This window comes from Crotalus tigris, unplaced genomic scaffold, assembly GCF_016545835.1.
Source record: "Crotalus tigris isolate CLP2741 ecotype Arizona unplaced genomic scaffold, ASM1654583v1 scf7180000020062.1902635, whole genome shotgun sequence".
Taxonomy (NCBI): Eukaryota; Metazoa; Chordata; class Lepidosauria; order Squamata; family Viperidae; genus Crotalus; species Crotalus tigris.
In genome coordinates this window covers 492,824-516,653 of record NW_024097841.1, presented here as the reverse complement: position 1 = coordinate 516,653, position 23,830 = coordinate 492,824, and the positions used below count along the sequence as shown (strand labels likewise).

At 46.2% G+C, this 23,830-nt stretch overlaps 1 protein-coding gene across 3 annotated transcripts in view; it reads left to right on the top strand.

Moving 5' to 3' along the window:
- Positions 1 to 23,830, top strand: part of OPHN1 (oligophrenin 1) — a 151,628-nt gene that overhangs the window by 35,953 nt on the left and 91,845 nt on the right. For all 3 annotated transcript variants that reach the window (XR_005559410.1, XM_039365374.1, XM_039365375.1), the window contains exon 2: positions 22,167 to 22,262. Coding sequence is in view for 2 of the 3 variants with exons in the window: in XM_039365374.1 (XP_039221308.1) it covers positions 22,167 to 22,262 (96 nt within the window). In the remaining variant the exon portion in view is untranslated. The remainder of the gene's footprint in view (positions 1 to 22,166; positions 22,263 to 23,830) is intronic.

Here is a 23,830-nt window from a genome sequence, read left to right as displayed (position 1 = left end):
CTGTGCCTTTCTTCCCAGCTCCCAAGGGTTTTTTCCCCAGTTCTGGGGGGAAAATAGCAAGCTCCAGACTCGAATTCAAGTTGAATCTGCATCACCGGAGCTCGCTCCAGCAGCCCAGGGCAAAAGCAGGGGCCATTTTGGCTGCCCTTGCAGACAAAGGAAGCTGAAGGGAAGCTGATTTTTTCAGCCAAATCAAGCCCCAGAGCAGTGAAATCGCAGCGCACACCCAGCACTGCATCCACCACCAACCCCCTACACCAAAAAACACAGAAAGGCCACGGAGCCCGTTTTCGGAAGGAAACGGGCCGCAGCTGCCATTTTTCAAGCCCCAAACTAAACGGAGCCTTTTTTTCCTTTTGGCAAGGCTCCTGGCAACTAGGCAGCTGGGGGGTTGTAGGCTCTGGAAGAAAGCCGACCCAGCATCGCAGCACGCCACCCCAGAAGCTGCGGATCCGTGGATGCCACGGGAGGCCCTCTAGGCCACGGGAGGCCTTCTAGGCCCATGAGGCCTACCTCGCTGTAGGCGCGGCCTAGGGGGAGCCACATGGTAGGCCAGGCACAGCAGGTCATATAGCAGAGCATAGCATACACACACACACACACACACACACACACACACACACACACACACACACACAAAACACAAGGCTATCAAATCAAATATAAATCGGGGGGGGGGGGAGCCTGTAACCTCCTTCAGTCTTGGTAGCCGCCATTTGATACCCTTTACTGACCACCTCAGGCCTTCAAACCGCCTCGAGGTTGCCCTGATCTTTTTGCCTTTTTCTTTTACTGGTGCACACTGCCTGGTCACCTAAGGCCTCCGGGCGGAGCCCAGAGAGTGGTTCCAAACATGCCTTCGGTACCCGCCTTGCCTACCGTGACCGTAGCCCAGAGAGAATTTTTTATTGGTCGATTGATCAGGCAGTCTCAGTATTTGCTCCAATCTCGCTTCCGCCAACTACTTGCCTGCCAGAGCTTTTTCTCAGCGCTTGTTCCTGAGATTGCTCTAAAGGGATGGAGGGATCCTCGTTGCCTCAGTCCTTGGGCACGACCTCTCCACCTCCCAATTACGGCTGCAACGCTCCTTCTGGCCAGAAGGCGGCAGGCAAGCACAAAACCAAGACCAAGCATACGCTTAAGAAGCCCTCCAAGTTGGCGGAAAAGCAAGCCAGCCATAGGCACCAGGCCTTGGAGAAGGAGTTCTCCAGGGCGCAGAGGCAGGCCCAATTGGATTTGGATCAAATGGCGACCACCAAGATGGAACTACCATTGGGCCCTTCGACATCGACACAGGGCGTATGGTCCATTCCGGGATCTCTGCCACCACTAGGCTCGCCCCGCATATCGGTCCAACAAACAGCCACTGTCACAGGTACTCCTACTTTGTCACCCCCGACCACTGTAGTCAGGGGCCATGACATAGGGGATATTTTTTCAGACAGACGTCTGGAGGCGCTGTTAACCAAAGTGGTGGACCGCGCTCTATCGCAGCACTCGGTCCAACACGATCAGGGAGCCCACACCTCGACCACACCATCACTTGAACTCCCCACAGAGATCCAGGCTATCCAGGAGCCTGCATCTCCAGCCCATTCCTCCTCCTCAAGAGGAGGAGCCACTGGAAATCACCTTGTCTGAGGATGAGGAACTTCCCCCTGAACCATCCCCATTGGGAGGTCTATTTAATCCCAATCTATTTCTCACGATCTTTCGCAAGGCCACGTCCACTGCGAACATAGGGGCTGAACAGTTCCCTCAACTGCAGGTGACAACAGGCACCACGTCCAGGTCGATATTTTTTGCCAAGGTGACAACGGAACACCACGTGCCTTGTCCTGACATTTTCCTGCAGGAGATCAAGAAACAATGGACTTCTCCTTCTTCCCTCCCCTCGGCGAGTGGCACGGACAAGAGGATGTACAACACATCCTCAGATCTCAAGGAGGCACTAGAGATTCCCAAGGTGATGAAGCCTGGAGCCCCTTGGTTTCCCAGACAGCTGTTGTGGGGGACCTAATGGAGGTCCTCAAAGCTGATGACAAAAGGTGGGAGCAAACCTTCCGCAGAACTCATCAGTCAGCAGCATGGGCCATCAAAGTGGCCACCTCGGCTTCCTTCTTTGTTCGGACTACCCTCCTGTGGTTACAACAACTACAGGCCAGGGTCCTGGCTGAGGACTTGTGGACTCACCAGGACGTGGCCAAGATAGTGGCAGCCATGGAATATGCTGCAGATGCAACACTCCAATCGGCCATCTTCTCCTCTAGATCCATAGTGTCCAATATAATCGCCAGAAGGATGCTATGGCTAAAACACTGGCAGGCTGACACCAAGGCTAAGTGGCGCCTAGTGACCGCCCCCTATTTAGGCGGCAATTTGTTTGGAGAGGCCCTGGCTCCTTATCTCATCGAGAATAAGGACAAATGTAAGGTCATGGCTCACTTAAACAAAAAATCTGACAGACGTCCCGCGCCTTATTTTCGGAGGCAGCCCTTTCGCCAAACGACAACCGTACCTCTCAATCAGAATGCAAAAACATACACAACCAGGCAGGACAGACCGTACGACCGTCCCTATGACAGACCAGGGTTCAGATCCAGACAACAAAATCAGACTAAGCGGCCCTTTCATGGAACGGGCCGCCCCTACCGGAAGAACAAATGACCCTTACCCCGACCCCCCATTGGTGGAAGACTAGCCCATTTCTTCCATCAGTGGGAACAAAGCTCCACGGACAACTGGGTACTGTATACCATCCAGTCCGGGTTGTCCCTGGAGTTTCTTGTCACACCTCCAGACCGATTCAACATCTGCTCAGTTTCCAGGGACCCCATAAAACGCAGACTTATGCAGGAGGCCATCCAACACCTGTTGGATATTCAAGCCATAGAACCTGTTCAACCAGAATACAGAGGCAGGGGATTTTACTCCATCTGTGGTCCCCAAGACCTCAGGAGGATGGAGGGCAATCCTGGACCTCAAAAATCTCAACTGATACATAACATACAAAAAATTCAAGATGCAATCCCTCCAGTCCATCCTGGGAGGCATCAGACAGGGCAACTTCCTGGCATCGATAGATCTCACGGAAGCCTATCTTCACATCCTCATTCATCCATCTCACCGCCGGTTTCTATGTTTCTGTTACAGAGGCAAACACTTCCAGTACAGGGCCCTCCCCTTCGGTCTCTCCTCAGGGTGTTTACAAAAATACTGACGGTAGTAGCCGCAAAACTCAGAGAAATCCCAATACGCGTCCAATGTTATCTGAACGACAACTTGATTCAAGCAACTTCCCTCCAGGCGGCTCAGGTGGATGTAAGGACCGTTATCCGCGTCCTTCAGCAGCATGGTTTCTCAGTAAACTTCCAGAAGAGCCAGACAGCTCCTTCACCCAGGCTACTGCATCTGGGAGCCATCATAGACACTGCATGGTCTACCTCTCCCAGGAGCGAGTGGTCAGCATTAGGGAACTGGCTCGCCAGGTATACAAACAACACACAGTTCCCCTGGTAACACTATCCCAGTTGTTAGGCATAGCCATAGTCCCCTGGACCAGGCTTCATTTGCAGGACCTACAGTGGTTCCTCCTGCCATTCCAACGACAGAACACCAGCGGATCAAACGAACCTACAGACGCCAGCCTGTACAGTTGGGAAGCCCATCTACTCTCTCACTTCGCGCAGGGATGTTGGCCCACCGCAGATCTGAGGAACAACATCAACTGGCTAGAGCTCAGGGCAATCCATCTAGCCCTATGACACTTCAGACACAGAATCAGGGGCCGCCATGTCCTAGTCCTTACAGACAACATGGCAGCCAAGGCACATATCAACCGTCGGGGGCACCAGGTCCAAAGCCCTCATGACAGAGGCACGGCTCCTGTTCACCTGAGTAGAGCCCAGACTGGAGTTACTAAGGGCGGAACACATATCGGGGGTCAACAACCTGCAGACAACTTTCTGAGTCGTGCCACAGTGGACCCCTTGGAGTGGGGGCTACACCTGGACCTGCTCTCACACATCTCCCGCAGGTTTGGTCAACCGATCCTCGACCTGTTCACATCGTCAGACAATGCTCAACTTCCCAGATTCTACTCCCGCTATCTCAATCCAGGGGCGGAGGGGACGGACGCATTAAGAGTTCAATGGCCACAAGGCCAACTTTATGCCTTTCCCCCACTTCCGCTCATACCGGCAGCCATTCGCAAATTGCTACACAAGTGAGCGGAGGTGATTTTCGTGGCACCACACTGACCACAGAGACCGTGGTTCGCAGACCTGATGAACCTGTCTCAATCAACCCCGTGGAAGATCTCCTCCCACCGAGTGTCCCTATACCAGGCAGCCATCTGTCACCCGGACCCTCAATGGTTGCAATTGACCGTCTGGCACTTGAGCGCCGTGTAATGACGCAGGAGTTATTCTCTCCCCGTGCCATTACCATGATTCAGGCTGCACGCCGTCCAGCGACCAACCGCATATATGATTCCACTTGGAAAAATTTTTGCCTTTGGTGTAGAAGGCGGTAGTTTGAAATCTCCAAATTAACCATCCCTCAAATAGTAGACTATCTTTTAGATGGACTGGACAGAGGCCTCACTCCGGCGACTATTCGCAGGCAGGTGGCGGCTCTATCCACTCTTCTCACGTGTGAGGATTCGGTTCCCTCAGCTCACCATCCCAGGGTTCGCGCCTTTATCAAGGGTGCGTGTAACACCAGACCCCCAGTGGTACACAGATACCCATCTTGGGAATTGCTGCACTCTAATAGGATCGCCCTTCAAACCACTGGGGACCATTTTATTATGACACCTGTCTCTAAAGGTGGCGTTCCTGATTGCCATCACATCGGCTAGGCGAATTTCTGAGCTGGCCGCACTGTCAGTCAGGAATGACCTCTGCACCTTCCACAGTGATCGGGTGGTCCTTAGGCTAGATCTCTCCTTCATCCCAAAGGTGAACTCTCTGTTTCACAGGGCACAAGAAATTGTTCTCCCAAACTTTTGCCTAAACGTGACCAGGAGCAGCAATGGCATACATTGGACATACACAGGGCATTGCGACGTTACATAAAATGTATGGAGCCTTTCTGCAAGTCAGAGGCCCTCTTTGTGTCCTTCAGACCGGGTACTTTGGGGCGGAAAGTTTCCGCTGGTACCATTGGAAGGTGGATCCGGACCTGTATCGCCGAGGCGTACCAAGCCTCGTCTCTGCCGCCTCCAAGTCATCTCACTGCCCATTGCACTCAAAGTGCTGCAACCTTGGTGGCATGGGCCACTCAGGCGTCCATCGAGGAAATTTGTAGGGCCGCGACATAGTCCTCACCTTCCCCGTTCGTACGCCATTACAAGATCAACCGTTTCGCTTCAGTGGACGCCTCCTTTGGTAGGAGGGTCCTCCAGCAAGTGATCTCCAAGGACACCCTTCTGGCCTTATCTGTCTCCCACCCATCGGGACAGTGAGGCTTTGGTATGTCCCATTGGTGGATTATCCATCTCCTGTACTGGAGAAGGAGCGTTGGTCTTACCTGAACGCCTTTTCTCAGTATGGAGACGGAGAATCCACACCCACCCTAAGGTCAGTTAGGCCGTTATTAGGGAACTGAGAGCCAATATCTCGTCAACCTTCAGCCACTTCGCCCTCGTTAAGAATGGAGCCCCAGGCAAGAGGGGGCATGTGAAATTTGGCTACTTGGTCTCAAGAGCAGGCAGACAGAGAAAACCCATTGGTGGATTCTCCATCTCCGTACTGAGAAAAGGTGTTCCGGTAAGACCAACACCCCTTTTCTGAAATTTTTGGTAAGTCAGCTTTTTTATATATTGCTTTATTTTTTCTTGAGAGGTTTCTTCTCTGTCATAAAGTGTCTCATAAAAATCTTTGATTATTTTTTAAAATTATGTCATTTTAGAATTGTAAATCGCCTTTTGAATCTTGCAACTTATTTATCAATTTTTTCTCTCTTTCTTTTTTCAATTTGTATGCTAACCACCTACAGTACCTGGTTTATTAGCATTTTCAAAAAAAAATTGTTTTACCCTTTTAATTTGTTGGACCATTTTTTTCAGCCTCTGCTAAGTTTAATCTATGTTTTATTATTTCCATTTGCTTTTTAAGAGTTTTCTTTTGTGGATCTCTTTGTAGTTCTGATTCCAATTTTATAAATTCCGCCTTTAACTTCATTTGTTGTTGCTTTTTTTCTTTATTCTTTTTTGCCATGTAAGTTATAGCCAACCCTCTAAAGCAGTGTTTCCCAAACTTGACCATTTTAAGGCATGTAGACTTCAACTCCCAGAATTCCACAGCCAGCATTGCTGGCTGTGGAATTCTGGGAGTTGAAGTCCACATGCCTTAAAATTATTAAGTTTGGGAAACACTGCTCTAAAGTGTGCTTTAGCAGTATCCCACACATTTTGAAGCGATGTCTTCTTCTTTGTTTATGGCTACAGTCCTGGTAACTTCATAATTTGGACTGCTTGAATTTAATTTTTATCTCTAAGTACTAGGATCTTCTTGATCTTGTTGGATGGCGATTTCTTAAGAACCCTGGACAATCCTGTATGGCAGAAAGCTTTTGATGGAGAATTGGGCCCCATTCTCCTCCTGAAAGGTTGCTTATTGCAAAAGGCACCTGACAAAGTCAGCTACTGAGCTTGTGACAAGGCATTGATTCGTTCCGAGGAGGAATTATCCAGCTCTCTGGGTTGAGCTTTGCTACAGAGGGCTTCCAGATTAAAACCCCAGAGGACAAATATGTGGTGGGTAGGTGCACCCCAGAAGGAAGGAGCCCGGCAGAGCTTCATGTTGGGTTTTGTTGCATGAAAAAGTAAACCCGGGGAAGCATGTTGTGATCTGAAAGAGAATCTTTTCCCTGACGGGATCTTTCAGGGGTCTCCCTCCTTGGGGGCTTGCCCAGCACCAGCATTGTATTCTTTGAGCATTCAGAAGAGCCGTTTTTCCAAGTCTTCTCAGTGTCTTAACCTACCACAGTTGAAGTTTTAATTTCTTTGGTCATACATTTCACTGGAAGTTCTGGCGAAGGGTGGAATGCTTTGTCTGCCTGGTGAGTTTTCCCCCTATGGCAGCACTTCTGAGGAATGGCCACAAAAGAGCCACAGAGGTCTGTTGGCTCAGGCTTTGCGCAAAATGGAGAGGGTGATTCTGAGCAAAAGCTTGAGTTTCTTTGGGCGGCTCTCAAGAAGCTGGTAGCAGCTGAGCACTTCCTCCTGCCAGAGCTGGAAAATAGATCTTTGTGGGTAGAAAATGCTGAAAGAGTCTTTTTTACAGACAGGAAGGGTAGAAGTAAGTGCTGGAGCTTCTCTGATTCCTATGGCTCAGTTCAAGCTCTCTTCCTTCCCTTTTTTTTGGGGTGGGGGTAAGGGGAGGGAGCGGAATGGCGTTTTAAAAATCTCTATCTACAGGATTCAGCCGTTATGTCCCACTTCAGCATTGGGTTTGCCTGCAGGCCAGGCCTGCGCAGAGCTGTCTTGGGAGTGTTCAGCTGGCTCTTCTCCAGCAGGAAAAGAATTTGGCACAAGGAATCCACCCGACGAAGGCTCACTCTCTCACACACACACATGGACAAAGAGGTCCGAATGTCAGCAGCAGGTCTTTCAAGGATGAGCATTTATTTTTTGCATTCTTTTTTCTACTGTTTTAGAAGAAGGATTATTTTCTAGAGCATTTTATTCTGAACTTTTCAAAACTACTATTAGTTAATTTGTGTCAGGGCTGCCATCTTCAGCTTCTTCTCTTCACTGGCATCCTGCCATAAAATGCAAGGGGGAGGGGAGAAAGAAATTGGGTAAGTAAAGTTTGGGCATGGACATGGGAAGACAAATGGAGGGGGGAGAGAAGCTGAAAGAACCAGAGGTATCAAACTGGAATAAGGCAGCCCCCAAGGACAACTGGCCTGGGATCAGACTGCGAAACTGCACCAAACTTCAAAGCAGTTCCCAAAACATCAAAAAGGAATACTATTGGACACTGATGAACTGGTCAAGGAGGGAAGGCCAGAGAAAGGGAAAAGTGTAACCTTTGCGAGTGAATACTTAGAGCTAGATTTACTTTCGCTGCAACCGCTTAACTTTATTAAAAGAACCTATCACTTCAAACAAATGGAGGGTCTTTATTTCCTAATTGTCTAAGCCAGGGCAGGTCTGACGATTTGACCCCACAAGGACAGATTGGGGGAAAGTTGTACATTTGACCAAAGTAATATAAAGACCATCCCATCTAAGGAGGGAATTTTGTAATATTCACAGTGATGAAAGTGTATCTGACTGTCTCACTAACTCACATGCACACATAACAATGGGTTAGTGCAGGGGTGTCAAACTGCTGGCTCACGGGCTGGTTTCATCATACCAAAACTACGCCCACCCCATTGCCAGCAATGCAAAAAGAGTCACGATATGTCACAACACCTCACGTGATGTGGCGAGTTTGACACCCATGGGTTAGTGGGTTTATTAATATTCCCCAGCTATTCCCTTCACTAAAAACCCAGAACTGTCCCAATAAAGTCCAGCAAAAGCAGACCAATGCTAGTCCACAGAGCAATGGCCAGCGAGTCCACAAGGCCCTTGAAAATTTCTCCAGTACAGGAGATGGAGAATCCACCAATGGGTTTTCTCTGTCTGCCTGCTCTTGAGACCAAGTAGCCAAACTTGACACGCCCCTCTTGCTAGGAGATCCAGTCTTGACTTGGTCTCAAGCTCTTGAAGACGTATCAGGTTTGGCTCTCTCAACAGCTAGCAAGTTAGAGATCCATTGGGTGAATTCTCCTTTCCCTATAATCACCCTTAACAATTTAATTACATAAGAAATTTGGAATCCTTCCCTAATTTTCCTTACAGCGCTGGGATCAGTGCTGAATCAAATCGCACAATTTGAGCAGTGAGGGGTGGGGGGAGGTTTCTGCAGCTTTCCCTTCCATTTCCCCAGGGCTCTGGGGAAACCTTTTCTGGGCAGGGGCTGCTTTGGATATATCCCTCATTCTCCCCCCCCCTTTTTTGAGCTACCGAGCAGAATCTCGTACTGCAGGCCTGGAATTCTTTGTTGAATTCGGGGCCTCTGGATCATCTCCGGCAGCCAGTGATACCCGCGGACACCATTTTGGTTGCCATCGAAGGCAACAAAATCAAATTCAGCCCGTTTTTTTGCCTGTCATTCGGAGGCAGTCTCGCTGAGCACATTTTTGGCGCACTCTTAGCGCTGCCATCGCAATTGGCCCCAGCACCTGAAATCTTGCCTTTGAGGCCTGCAGAGGCCGTTTTCAACGGAGAGCAAGTTGCGGCCGCCATTTTGGGGCCACCGCCAAAGGCAACGTAGTCACAAACAGTCTTCTTCAGTGTCCTAGTTGTTTTGTCCTTCATAGGTGGCTCAGTTTGCACAACCTGTCTGGAATTTCATTCTCCACTCAGGCTGCACACCTCTGGGCATAAAATAAGCTAGGGCAATTCCCGGTGGCCACCATCTTGAACGCCACATGGGAGCTTCTTTAGGCCCCACGAGGCCTACTCACAGTAGTTGGCCTGACCCAGGCCGCATTTGAGGTGTGTGTTTCTTTCATCGCAAATCACTTGTTACAATACAACCACAATTTGACTAGCCACCATTTTGAGCCTGATCCTTTCCTTGCCATTTTTTCTCTCAGGCCTTCTGTGTTGGGGCTTTTACTGGTGCACTTTGACTGGCCACCTAAGGCCTCCGGGCGGAGCCCAGAGCGGGTCCCCAACCGTGCCTTCGGCATCAGACTCAATTGCCGTGACCAAAGCCCAGATAGTTTTCTGGTCAGGTGGTCAGGGGAGCAGTCTTGTTACTTGCTCCAATTTCACTTCCGCCAACTGCTTGCCTGCCAGAGCTTCGCCTCTGTTTCCCTGAGACAGCTCAACCAGGATACTCCACAATGCCTCAACCCATGAGCACTGCCTCCCCATCTTCCAGTTATGGCCGGCACAAATCCTCTGAACAGGAGGCGGCAGGCAAGCCCAAATCCAAGGCTAAGGCCACTCTCAAGAAGCCTTCCAAGTTGGTGGAAAAGCAAGCCAGCCGTAGGCACCAGTCTCTGGAGAAGGAGTTCTCCAGAGCGCAGAGGCAGGCCGGATTAGAGACGGATCGGCGGCTCCTGAATTTGACCTTCCGTTAGGCCCTTCATCCTCGGCTCAGGGCATGTGGTCTCTCACAGGGACGCCCACCACGCTCAGCTCCCCTTCTGAATTGGTTCAACATACAACAACCATCTCAGGTTCAGCCCCAGAGGCCACCATCACTCCTACGGCCGCAGGGCTCAGGGGTCCAACATCGGAGACATTTTCTCCGACGGTCGTCTTGAGGCCTTGCTATCCAAGGCTGTGGACTGCGCTCTAGCAGAACGGTCTTTCCATCCACCTGGACAGGAGACTTCCACATCAGCCATGCCACCTTATGTTCCTCCTATGGGGTTCCCTATACTGCAGGAACCCACATCTCCTGAGCACTCCTCCATGAGTGGATACTCATCCCCACAGGGTGAGGAGCAGTCAGACTTTAATCTATCAGAGGAGGAGGAACTTCCCCCTGAACCCTCCTGTTCGGGAGGCCTGTTCAATCCAACCCTGTTTCTTCCCTTGCCCACCAAGCCGGATATGTGAAGTAGGTGAGGGCCATGTGCTGGCCACTTCCAGGCGATGGTGCATTTCTTCATTCCTCACAAAGGGTGTCACCTCCCCAGCTGCGTTTCTTGCCTGTTTTTCTCCCTCCCTCTCAAATATTTTCCTGTCACTCTGCTCTGAAGAAGGAAGGAAGGAAGGAAGGAAGGAAGGAAGGAAGGAAGGAAGGAAGGAAGGAAGGAAGGAAGGAGATGGGAATGAGAAAGAGGGAGGCAGTGAAGGATGCAGGGAGGGAAAAAGGAAGGAAGGAGATTGGAATGAGAGGGAGAGAGGATCTGACGGAAGTCCTGCCTTAGTCCTGCCCTTTCGCCATCCCCTTGCCCCCTCCTCCTGGTCTATCCTGGGGTTCTCCCATCCTATTACTAAGGATGCTTTGATTACAAAACCGGGTCTCCTCGCATAGAGAGGGAGTGGGCCTTCCTCTGACCTACGCACTTTGCCCTCCTGCACCCACCATGAGCAAACTGGCTAAGGAGACTGAGCACAGGAGCAGCAGCCTTGAGAAGGAAGTAAGTGCAGCTAGCGCCCCCTTGGGGAAATGGGGCTGGGCTAGGTGCCGTGGGAGTTTGAGAGCTGGGCTGGGCATTTGACCTCTGCTACCCAGGGCTCCGGGCAGCCCATGCCACCATCCAGGCCCCCCCATGGCCTGAGAGGGATGGTGAGGCTCTTCCAGTGGACCATGCCCTGGTGCTCGCCCTGGTCCCACCCCCCTCTGCCGGAGATCCTCGGATCTGCCCCAGTCCTGTCCAGGCGCCCACAGGCACCCCTGATATGAGTGATGTCAAGCTGGCCACACCCACCCAGTAGACCACACTCACCCAGCCATGCCCACTCAGGCTGCACTCCCCCGGCCACCCCGCCCCCAAAGGGCAACCACAATGCTGATGCGGCCCTCAATGAAATTGAGTTTGACACCCCTGGAATAGGGTGTAATGGTTACAACATCAGGGAGGGTACAGCAGGTTCATTTCTTTGGGGGATTCTGGGCCATCCCCTTCAGCATGTCCTCACTTGGGAGAAGACCCCTCTGCTGTTCCTTCCAGCAACCAATATTTCGTTTTCTGTGCTGCAGGAGTAGTCAAGAGGGACCAGCATTAAGAGGAAACCCATCTAGTTCCCTTTTATTTTTTAATTTGATTACCTTGATCACAAATGCTAGCAGCAAATGCGGATTTTTTCTATGGAATAGGTTGAAAGAACATCTTTTCCTTCTTGCCTCTCTTGAATTAATTTCATTGGATGGAGCTCTAACTTTGTAAGAGAAGAAAATCTCTTTTACCTCTCTGCCTCCATCTGGCACATGCCCTATAAGTGCCTCTGTATAATTTGCTTAGTTTCCTATGCATGTTTGATTTCTAGGTATCCAACTAAGTTGCATCCCTTGTGACAAGAGAATGTTTGCATTTTGAATGGTAGCACAAATGAAGGAGTCTTTCTCTCTTGAGAACGTTGTCCTAATCTCCTGATAAGACATGGTATCTATTGGGATAAGACTAAACTTCCCCTTGCTGAGTTTAGACATTCTCCTTCCTTATCCAGCTCATAATTGATGAGATTGGAAGTAAGGTTTTCTTTTAGATTAATGGTAGCTTAATACTAGCATAGATCTTTGCTTCCTTAAGTAAGTTAATCTCAATTCTCTTTAATTGACTCAGGACAGCCCCACTGACTATGCTTTAATTACAGTAGGTCTTGTTGCAGTTGCCTTCTACTTCAACTTAAGCAATACTTGTCAATGACATGCAGTCTGTACTTGATCTAAAACCGAAATAAAAGCACCAACTCCTCTAGGCACATAAGGGTGGAAGAGGGTGTAGAAACCAACAATTCAGGAGTGTTGCTGCTTGTATCCTCAAATGATGGCTTAGTTCAAACTGTTCTTTATACAAAGCTTGATTAGCATGTGGAACCACAAGATGTGATGTTGGCTACTGTGTTTATTTGTCACAGCAAAGCATTTTGCAAGTGTGCATTGATTAATAATGTGACTGGAGATTTTGGAGCTCATTGCAGAAATTAATATTCCGAGTAAAAACTAGGTGTACTGTGGAGATAGGGAAGAAAGAAAAATAAATAAAAAGTGTTCATCGTAAGGCAGAATGAATGATACACACCAGGAAGGACTTGAATGCCTATCAAATCTTCCCTGAGGGTTGGGCAGAGATGCTGGGGAGCACTCCCTGACCCCAGAAGGGCCTGTTGAGATCTCTGGTAGCTGTATTCCTAATGCATCCGGAGAGGTCTAGGCTGGGGAAGCTGCCATTGAGCAAAGATGTAGAGTTTATGTTGAGCAAAAGATGTAGAGATTGATATGACTTTCACGCTGTATTACCATTTTCCACTACCACAGAGCTTGTAGTTGAAGCTGAAATGGCAGGCTGGCCTTGACCTTCCTTGGAAGAGAAGATCTTATTCTCCCTTTTAACGTGTTCATACCAGGCATACAGAGCCAGCTGGGCGGACCTAAACAGGGACATTTAAACACTTCCCTTTCAAGTAGCCAATGAAAGAATTGCGATATCATAGTATGGAAAGGGATGGCTACATATTATGGGATGGAGAATGACCTCCTAGCTGATGGGTTCAGTGGTGGACACTTGTTTCTTGTACCTTCTAGTTGAACTAGAAATGGTGAAAATGGACTAGCATTAGGGAGAACCATGTTTTAATCTCGCATCCTTCATGCAGGTTTCCCGGAGAACTTAGGGCCAGTCACATTTTTAGTCCAGCTGACCTCCCTGTGCTATTGTGGGGAAAAAATAGAGGGAACACAAAGTAAGACACTTTGAGCTCCTGGACAAAAAGTGCAACATTAGGCTAATAAACAGTGGCTAAGGGTCCTTTGATTAAAGAAAGAGAGAGGCTGTCAGCCATCCATGTATCTGTTGTAATCTTTATATTTTTTGAATCATACCTTGGCTGTTGTCGTTTGAGTAAGACATTTCCAATTGAGAAATTAGTGCTGCTCAGCTCAGTTTTTGGAATAAATCTTACATCCATTTAAAAGTACGCTTTGATCCAACTTATTTGACTGTATACAATAGCAATAGCACTTAGACTTATACACCAGCTCAGAGTGCTTTAAAGCCCTCTCTAAGTGGTTTACAAATGTCTTGCCCCCAACAATAGGCCCTCATTTTACAAACCTCGGGAGGAGAGAAAGTTGAATCAACCATGAGCCAGTCAAGATTGAACTGCTGGCTGTGGGCAGAATCAGCCTACAATCCTCACATTCCAAACAGGGCTCATAAATACACTACAAATAATCTGTGTCAGAATCAGTGTAGCATCAGAGTGCAGGCTACCCAATGATGACAAGATGAGAGTTATTTATTTAGGCTTCTGGTTCCGGTTTTCGACGCTGGTGGGCAAGTGGAGAGATCCTTCTCCCCATCGTCCGGTTTTTCTCCTTCGGAAGATCCTGGAAGGGGTCGAAAATCATCCTGAAGGGGCAACCATTGTTGGGGGGGACTGTTGCTGGATTGCGGAGGGGCAGCATCCTTTTTGTTTGATCTGCAGTAACTCCTCAGGACCGAAGAGAAAAAGAGCAGCCATTAATATGGCTGCTCACTTAGTTGAACCAGCCGAAAGCCCAAAGCATCATCTAAGCATGAAGAAGCAACTGGAGGAGTTGGGTGAGACCCTATTTTTCCTTTTCTCTTTCCCAACTACTTTCCTGTAAAAAATTTTTAAAATACCCCTTTCCCCCAGCTGAATTCCGCGGCTTTTGTTCAATTTAAAGAATTTAAAGCCAAGAAATGCACACACACACACACACACACACACACACACACACACACACGAACAACAAGATTAAATGACCACTTACCTGGATTTGTAATATCTGGATACCTGGGCTCCCTAAAATCTCGACAAAAACTTACTGCTTTACTTTTTTGTTAACTTGGAAAAAAAGGGAATGTTCTTTGTTTCCTCTCTTGAACTGGAAAAAAGCCCTATTTTGTATGTCACTGGGGATATCTAGTGGTGAAATTTGGTACAGCAGGTGGAATAAATCTTTTCTGACTGGGAGATCTCTGAGACTAAAATTTGTCTGTCAACACTGCTAATATTGAATATTCTTGCTTTTACAAAATATGCAGAACTGTCTGGTACTTTTAGAGTTAATTCAGATGAGAATGAGGGAGGAGAGAAAAGCCCGCGAAAGGGAACGGAAGAGAACCTTTGCCCTTCAAACTAATTGGAGAACGTAAATCATGACAGCAAAATAAGAGAGGGGAAATGCTAGCAAAAATAACTGCTTGCGGGGGTGGAGATTTCAGATATTAGCTTCCTTTCATCATCCCGTGCCGATATTTTGTCACATGAATAAAAAGACTTTTTAGGATAAAATGCCTGGAAGTTCTTTGAAGTTTTTCATTAGTCGGAACCTTGACATTGTCCTTGACAGCAACCAAAAGATAAGAACAGCTGGGTGGTGAAAATATTTCTTTATAGTGGAGGTGGACAGTTATTGACTCTTATTAAAAATAGCCTCCACTAAAGGACTGTAAATGTTACAGAAATGGAGGAATACCACCCACAATCTTATGTCAAACTTATACTTGAAAAAATTCTAGAGGCTACTGAGCTAATGTATTCTAGAATGAAAGACTTACGTGCCATTTTAAAGCCACAAAATGCAGCTTTAAGCCCATTAGAGGAATCCACACTTTTCAAAAAACAACAGAAGAAGGAACTAATAACAAAGTGGATTTTAAAGAATGCCAGGAACAATCTTCTCAGAACCTTAACACCCAAATTTTGACCTCACTTAAAGACTTTACAACTACAATAGCAACAGAAACTGAACAAAACAATGCTAAGATGGAACTTGCAGAGGATTTACGACAATACACTGAGATTCTAGATAATCTAGATGATCCAAAAACAACTACAACATCGAACATGAATTTTCATTTACTCCAGCTGAAACCAGAGGAAGAACCATTTGGCCAACAATTCAATGACTGTGAAGGGACTGGCTAATGATTGGATGATCTCCCCTGTTTCAAATGATATATCCAGGAAGGAAGGGAGAGCCACTTGAGGATCTAAAAGCTTTTTTATGGAAGCTGGCTTGGCATAAAAGGAAGGCCAGAGTTAGACTAAAAAAAATGGTTTTCTTGTGTAATACCTAAAGGAAGAGCTTTAAACTTTATGTAACGAGCCAAGGAGATTTTAAACGATATTATTGGATTTAATAGTTAGGTTCTATAGTATCTATAAGGGAAATAAATAAATTACTTAAATAATTGTTTTGAATTATAAATAGAAAATGAATTTAGAGGATAAAGGTTATTTTATGAGTAAGCGATGATATTAAAATGAGAATTAGAATATGATAGTGAAATAAATTAAGAATTTACTGGAATAAATAATAAGTATTTTAGATACGATATCATTTTGTATGAATTAAGGGAACCGTGGGCTATCCAAAATTTAAACTGTTATTGGACAGTAAGCCAACTGGAATATTCTCATTGAAACCAGACAAAAGTTAAAAACAGGATACTGGCAGAGGGCTAGTACTAGTAGCGCCAGAAAGAATGAAGTGACTGGGCCAAAGCCAAAAGGATGCTCAGCTGTGGATATATCTGGTGGTGAAAGGAAAGTCCGATGCTGTAAAGATTTTTTCTCCATAGGAACCTGGAATGTAAGATCCATGAATCAAGGCAAGCTAGACATAGTCAAAAAAGAGACAACAAGACTGAACATCGACATCTTAGGAATCAGCGAGAAGACTCCTGCGAGTCCCTTGGACTGCAAGGCGTTCAAACCGGTCAGTCCTAGAAGAGATCAACCCCGACTGCTCTTTAGAAGGCCAGATCCTGAAGTTGAAACTCAAATACTTTGGCCACCTGATGAGAAGGAAGGACTCACTGGAGAAGGGCCTAATGCTGGCAAAGATTGAGGGCAATAGAAGAAGAGGACGACAGAGAATGAGATGGCTGGATGGAGTCACTGAAGCAGTAGGTGTGAACTTAAATGGACTCCAGAAGATGGTAGAGGACCTGGAGGAACATTGTCCATGGGGTCGCGATGGGTCGGACACAACTTCGCAATTAACAACAACAACAACAATCTAAAATTTATTTATAAATGTTTTAAATGATTGAGTTATAACTAGCAATCTACTAATTTGAATTTGGTATAATGACTAAGGGAAACAGAGAGGAAAGTTTTGATGATGTAAACTGATATATGTATGGATAAGCGTGTTATTGGACTATGTATTATTCAACCATCATGTTGCTTCCTTAAATACCTGAAGATTTGTAAAATGGAAAATTAATAAAACTTGTTTTTTTAAAAAAGAGGTATTTATTTAAACAATTTATATAACTGAATTGCTGAATTTTGCAGCAATGACTCTGATGGCCACAGAAGATTAACTCCCCCAAAGCAACACTATATACAAAAGAAACAAAACAATGGAAAGAATAACATAACACCTTGGGTCTAAAAAGTAATCCCATTTTCAATCTATAACAAGAAAAATGGGTGCATCAGCTCCAGGTCCAAATGGCTGAGAGAACATCCAGGTCTTGCTCAAAGCCAGGAGAGTTGGGGCCATCCAGATCTCTGGGCAGATCGTCTGGCTGGTTTGGCTCTGTGAGAGAGAAGGCTTTCTTTTTCCTAAGTTTCACAAGATGCCAATTGTTAAGGGGCTTGAAGCAGGCTGACCCTGCTGGTTCTGATCAAGTGAGAAAGACCATCTGTCAGCAGTGGGCAGTTAGAAAATCTGCCACCAAGGAATCACCATTGGGTTAGACCACAGGTTGGCAACCTGTGGTTCTGGAGCCACATGTGGCTCTTTCAGCCTTCTACTGTGGCTCCCAGTCCTCCGCCATTTGCAGAGAGACAGAGAGAGGCACTTGTGCTTCCCTTTTCTCTTTCTCTCTCTCTCTCTCTCTCTCTCTCTCTCTCTCTCTCTCTCTCTCCGATCTTCTGCTCACTTGGCCAGCTGGCCTCACGCTATTCTCCGACAAGCTGACAAGCTTATTGGGTGGGCTCCCTGCCCTTGCTGCATCTCAGCAGAAAGCAGCAGCGCTCTCACTCACTCTCTCTCTCTCTCTCTCTCTCTCTCTCTCTCTCTCTCTCTCTCTCTCTCTCTCTCACACACACACACACACACACACACACACACACACACACTTTTATTTAGTGGGGAAGAGGACTGGCAGACCAAGGGCAAGAGAGAGCCAACCCAATAAGTCAGTTTGTCTGAGAACAGCATGAGGCCAGCTGGCCAGGTGAGCAGAAGATCAGAGAGAGGGAGAGAGGGGGGGAGAGGAGAGAGAGGGAGAGGAAAGAGAAAGAGAGGGACGGAGAGAAAGAGAGGGAGAGGAAAGAGGGAGGGAAAGAAGGAGAGAGAAAGAGAGAGGAGAGAGAGGAAAGAGTGTGTGAGAGAAAAAATATGAATATATGTTGTCCTTACTAGACTTTTAGTAAAAAACATTTAATGAAATATTTTGATATTTTAATTAAGAGATGAGGTATGGGGATAATTATGCTGTATTTAAAGATAAAAGATAAGCTACTAAAATTGTTTTCACCTGTTGGGATGAAGAAGAAAGGTTTTTCTTCCCCTCTTTCTCCGGCATAAAATTTGTTTGTAGCAGTTCATTGATTTCATAAGTGCAACACACTATAATTTTTTTATACATAGCATAAGGGTAAAAAAAGGATATATGCAGTGTTATCTTCATTTTAGATGTCAAAAGGGTTTTGTGGCTCCCAATGTTTTTTTTTTTCTGCGAGAAACAAGTCCAAGTGGCTCTTTGAGTGTTTAAGGCTGCCGACCCCTGGGTTAGACTGATCCTTTCTCACCAGTTTGATCTCAAAGCTGAAATTAATCTGGGAGAACTGCCTGACAGCCATGGCTCCTCGCTCCATCCCAACTCCCCTCCTAGGAAGCGCCCTTTCTTTAGGCTCAGGTTGTTGGAGAGGATGGGAATCCTCCCATCAGAATCATGGAAGGATTATGAGCTGCTATTTCTAATATTACTTCAAGAAGCCAAAAGGTTATCCGCTGGCATGTTTGTGGCCCAATCTTGCCCCAAAATGGTGCTATCATGCTTTTGATTCCTACAACTCTGCAGGAAATTTTGGGCACAGAAGCTGCAAACATTCTTCATGCATTCTAGTGAAGCATGAGAGTGAAAAGCAAAGTACCTCCTTCTCAGTGGTTTGATCCATATCAAGCCCTCTTATGAAAAGAAGGGTCTACAAGGGTTCCAGCAGCAGAGAGAGTCCGAGGAAGTAAACAAGAGTAAAGCTGGCCCAACCCAGTTCTCGCTGCGTTGTCATTGGCATTGCCCGGCCTCTCCTTGTGCTATGATCAGAATTATTAAACTTGGAGGATGGCCCAGTCTTCTCCTGAACCTTGGAAAAACCATCGGTTGGTTATCTGAAGGTTCAGAAAATAAGATGAAAAAACCTCCACCTTCTAGTTGGGCTCCCTGGAGAACTGCTGCTCTCTCTTGTGTCAAGCAGAGCAAGCGAAAGGAGGAGGCAGAAGCTTGTTGGCGACAGTCTGAGGATGAGTTGGGTGGCTGTCATCTGATTAAGAGCACTAATGTGGCTTTTGGCTTCCGCATGTCATCTCTCTGACCTGGCTAATTTTAGAGTTGTTGTTGTTCCTCTTCAGAGCAGCCCATCTGGGCCTCTCCAGCTCCTCCTGGACACACCCTTGTCCAGTTCCTAGATGCTTTCTGCTGAAGACACTGCAAATTAGATTCTATTTAAACTCAGAAAAGCCATCTTTGTACGGCAGAGAATATGGCAATTGGCCATGGGAAGAGACTTGGTGTGGCGAAAGAACTGACATGAAGCTGGGACTGGGTGGGGGTGGAGATGAATGAACATCCAGATCTCGAGCCCTTGTTTTCTTGGAAATTGTGTCTTTGCATTGCCAGTCCCTGAATCACAGCTCCACCTACCTCAAAATGTAGATGTATGGTTAAAATAAGGAAGGGGTGAGGAGGGTGGAAAGAGTAAATGATACACACATACTGTCATTCACACTGCACTTTAATTCCTCCCTTAATTCCTCCTTTTCCCTAATATGTTCTTGATCCTTGCCCTTAATACTGCTCCTGGCTATGAAGGATCTTGCTCAAGGTCCTTTTATTTCTCCTTTCTCATGGATCCTTCACTCACCTGACCGCAAATAGTCAGAGGTTTATTGGACTAGAGAACATTCGATTCCTCACTGGTTCCAGTGTAGGGCCTGGTTTATCTGCAGCTCATCCCTCTGGCCCTCTGATTCTTTGTAGTTTGGTTGCCTTCAAAAGAGGCTGAAGAGCATAAACTACTCTTCTTTGGATTCTGCCCCATACGCCCAGCATGGCAATCAAAATTAGAGTTTTTTTCCTGAGGGTTTTGCTGCCTGCTCTTGAAGACAGTTCATATACTACCCCAGGCAACTCTGGCTGCCTCTTCATGCCGTTCATAGTGCAGCCATGGCAAATGTTGTACCAGCAGGGCTTAACGTGCAACTGTTTGAACTGTAAGCTGCCCAGAGGCATTGACTGAGTTGGGCAGCTATCGAAATAAATCAATAAACACAAACAAACAATGTCGTATGGAATTTTGTGAGATTTCCACAACGTGGCACTTTAATCTCTCTTGTGATGGGCAGATCAATACTTGGAACAGAGCTTGAATAGCAGATCAAGTGTAGGAGCGCTTACTAGTGAGTAACGGGATTAGCTCAATGTAAGACAGGGACTGATCGAGCAAATTCAGGAAAATAAAGTTTAATCAGACTGGATGGGAGGTATGTAGTCTCCCCAGTGTGTTTGGAGCAAACATTTTCCTGATTCTGCCTCTTAGGAGAGGCATTTCCTGTCTCACTGTCGAGGTTCAGGTGATTACAGTGGGGAATGAGGTAAGGTGGTCTTACTGTGCTGTCCACCCTCAGCTGATACTTGTCCCTCATGCTCTCCTTCATACAAACACCCAGCTGGGATTGTGACAGGTGTCCAATCTGAATATAGTGGTCTCATAGTTGGATGCTTTTTGCTTGGTATCTCTGGGTAGTCGCAGTATGCAAAATAGACTGAAATCCTGTTTTCATATGTTGAGTGCTGATTTCATACGTAATTATGTGGAGCTGGTCAAAGCAGTTATTCTCCCTTGGTGTTTAAGACTTAGTTGCTTTGGTAAGCAAGTATTTTCCAAACTTCCAAATTCCAGTATGCATAGAAAAAGAAATCAGATGAGTTTTTAAGGCATTTTAGAGATTGTGACTCAAAAGTAAATTAATTCATATATGCTGCCTACAGATTCAGTTGCACTGAGAGGGAAGAATAATATAGGAAAAGGTAGCATCAAGATCATGATCAATCAGGTAGGAAGGGATAGCATCAAGATCACAAGAAGTGATGATACCATTTTATACTGAGGCCACACTTGGAATACCGAGTCCAGTTCTGGTCACTAAGATACAAAAAAGGTGTTGAGACCCTGGAAAGTATTCAGAGAAGAGCAGCCAAGACGATAAAGGTCCCTTCCAGCTCTATGACTCGATATTCTTATGTGTACCGTTTTGAGTTGTTTATATAAAATAATAAAGGTCTGATATAAATAAAATAAATACTAATAAATAATAAGAAAATGGCTTGAAAATCTGATCACCAAATATGAACATGAAGAGGGAAGGTTAAAGGTTAGTGATAAAACCATACTGAAAAAATGTGGTTTCGAATAGAAGTATAATTTATATACAATGAAAACCACATAAGGTGCAATATCTCCAGTTACGATATCCAAGGTGGAAAAAGACCGGCTCTCTGAGGGCTCAGCAGCTGGCTTTGCTGGAGAACAGTTTTGCAAATCCACGCAGTCATCAGATGAAGAAAAAAAATTCAGAACAGTCCTGCCGATGTTTTCTTTCCTTCCTTCCTTCCTTCCTTCCTTCCTTTTCCTTCCTTCCTTCCTTCCTTCCTTCCTTCCTTCCTTCCTGGAAATCATTTTCAATGCAAACAAAGTCCTCTGCATGTTTATTTTAAAACTGGTGAAGGCAGTTTAATAGCCACGGAGAGCAGTGTGTTGGTAAACATTTACTGTGGTGCCTCCCTCTGATTCCGGATTATGTTACAGATTTTTTTCATTAAAAAAATATTGAGAAACTGCCATGCTGTAAAATAGAGTGCCAGCCTTCAACGTAAGATTTATTTCCAAGAATGTCTGTTGGCCCCAAAGGCATTTTTGGCAGACAGCAATCAGGAGTTGCATCCAGGGCTTTTTGTGGAAGTTGCAGAGCCCAGCCGGGGTCATGGGTGGGATTGGGAGCAAAGGGGGAGGAGCCAAGATGATGCAGGCAAGCCAGCTGCAGGGGGCAGTTGCCTCTTTGTAAATGGGGTGTTTGGGGGAACGGAGGGTGCTCACCGGTGCATTCAAAACTCCTCGGGGGCCAAAGTTCAAAATCAGTGTTCTGCTTCAGCTATGAGATCTCTCTTCTTATATACTCATGTTTGAAACTCTCCTGTTTAAACTTTCTCAGATTATTCCTTGGCTGTCCAGAAATTCTCCCTGACACTCCAGTCCTTTCAGTTTGACTTCATAGGGGACACTCTGACTGATGATGAAATCAACATTGGTAAGTGCTTTTTTGGCCAGCTGTCTCTCTTGCCTTGTCAGGGTTGAGTGCTAGAAGTCCATTTAATGTCCGCTTGAGTAATAAAATTCTTGGTTGTAATTCAGTTTAGAATATCTTGCATAAAACCTATCCGGCATACTTAACTGCCTCTCCATAACTGCCATGTCAGCCCTCTTATGATGGGCCGCTCAGTACTTGAAACAGTAAAAAAACACCTCAGATCCAGAGCAGGAACCGTGTTTTAGGTCAGCTGAAGTCTCATTGAAAAGTGCAAGTTGTGAAGTTTAAAAATTCAAATTATGTCTGGCGTTGATATACGCGGGAGGTCCCATTCTTGGAAATACACATTCCGGATATTGCTGGGTTCCCCGTGCTGCTGTGCAATGTTACATGGATCCCTTGGCCAGAGGAAAACAAGACATACTATCTTGTACAAAACGTCTTGTTTTCCCCTGGCCAAGGGATCCATGTATCATTGCACAGCAGCACGGGGAACCCAGCAATATCTGGAATGTGTATTTCCAGGAATGGGACCCTCCTGCGTTCGACTTCTTCTTTCCAGCATGACTTGGGAGGCCCTTCACCCATTGCAACTTTCTTCTCTTGAAAAAAATGTGTTCATGCTCCCATTCCTCTTTTTTAGACAAAGCAGCTGTATGATTTTCTGTCCTGATCAGAAATTGGGCTTCTACTTATTTCCATGGCAAGAAAATAATCTGGAGTACCTCTTTTAAGAATGCTTTTCTAAAGAGTGTGCTCACTATTTGCATTTCTTAGCCGATAAACAGCCCAGCTGTATGACCTGAATCAGTGATTGTACCTCGTGATATTTGAGATGGATGTGTTGAAAGATGGAAGTAAACGCTAGATCAGTTCTTTTATTGCAGTATATAGAAAATATTTATAAAACTGTATAGAATTTATATTTTGGGGAAGAATAGGTAGTTAAGGGGACGGTGTGAGCAGCCACGGCAGCCGCAAAGTGAAGATGAGTGTCAGAAAGCAGCAGGGCCCTCCGGGCTGCCCTCCAGCCGTCTCGGGTGAGCGTTGGACACCCTGAGGATAAGACAGGAAAACCGAAGGAGGGGAAAATTTGGATAAATTTTCAGCATAAATATCAAACAGATGATTCCATATGATCCTATAGGTATAATGGTGATGAGAAAAGGGAAGAACTCATGAGCGTTATGCTGGGACAGGAAAGATCAATCCTCTTGTGCACTTTTGAATTAAAGCAAAAAGCCGAGGCAAAAGTTGTATGTGGTTTGATTTGAGGCAGTTATAAAATTAGCATGTGGAAATGCTTCAGCTGTTTTGGACATGGGAGACTTGGGGCACCCCTCTCACTTGCTCAGAAGATTTCTTGGAGAGATTCTCCTGGTCACAGCCTGATAATCTCTCCTGACCCATTGATATGATGACCCACCAAGAAAGCTACACATTCAGGGTATAATCCACTATGAGGATGCTAAAGGCAAGATGGGGGAAATAGGAAATACTTTATATTCCCATCTCTGAAAGTCAGTCTTTGTTTGCATCCCACCTTTATTAGTTTTACAAATAACTCA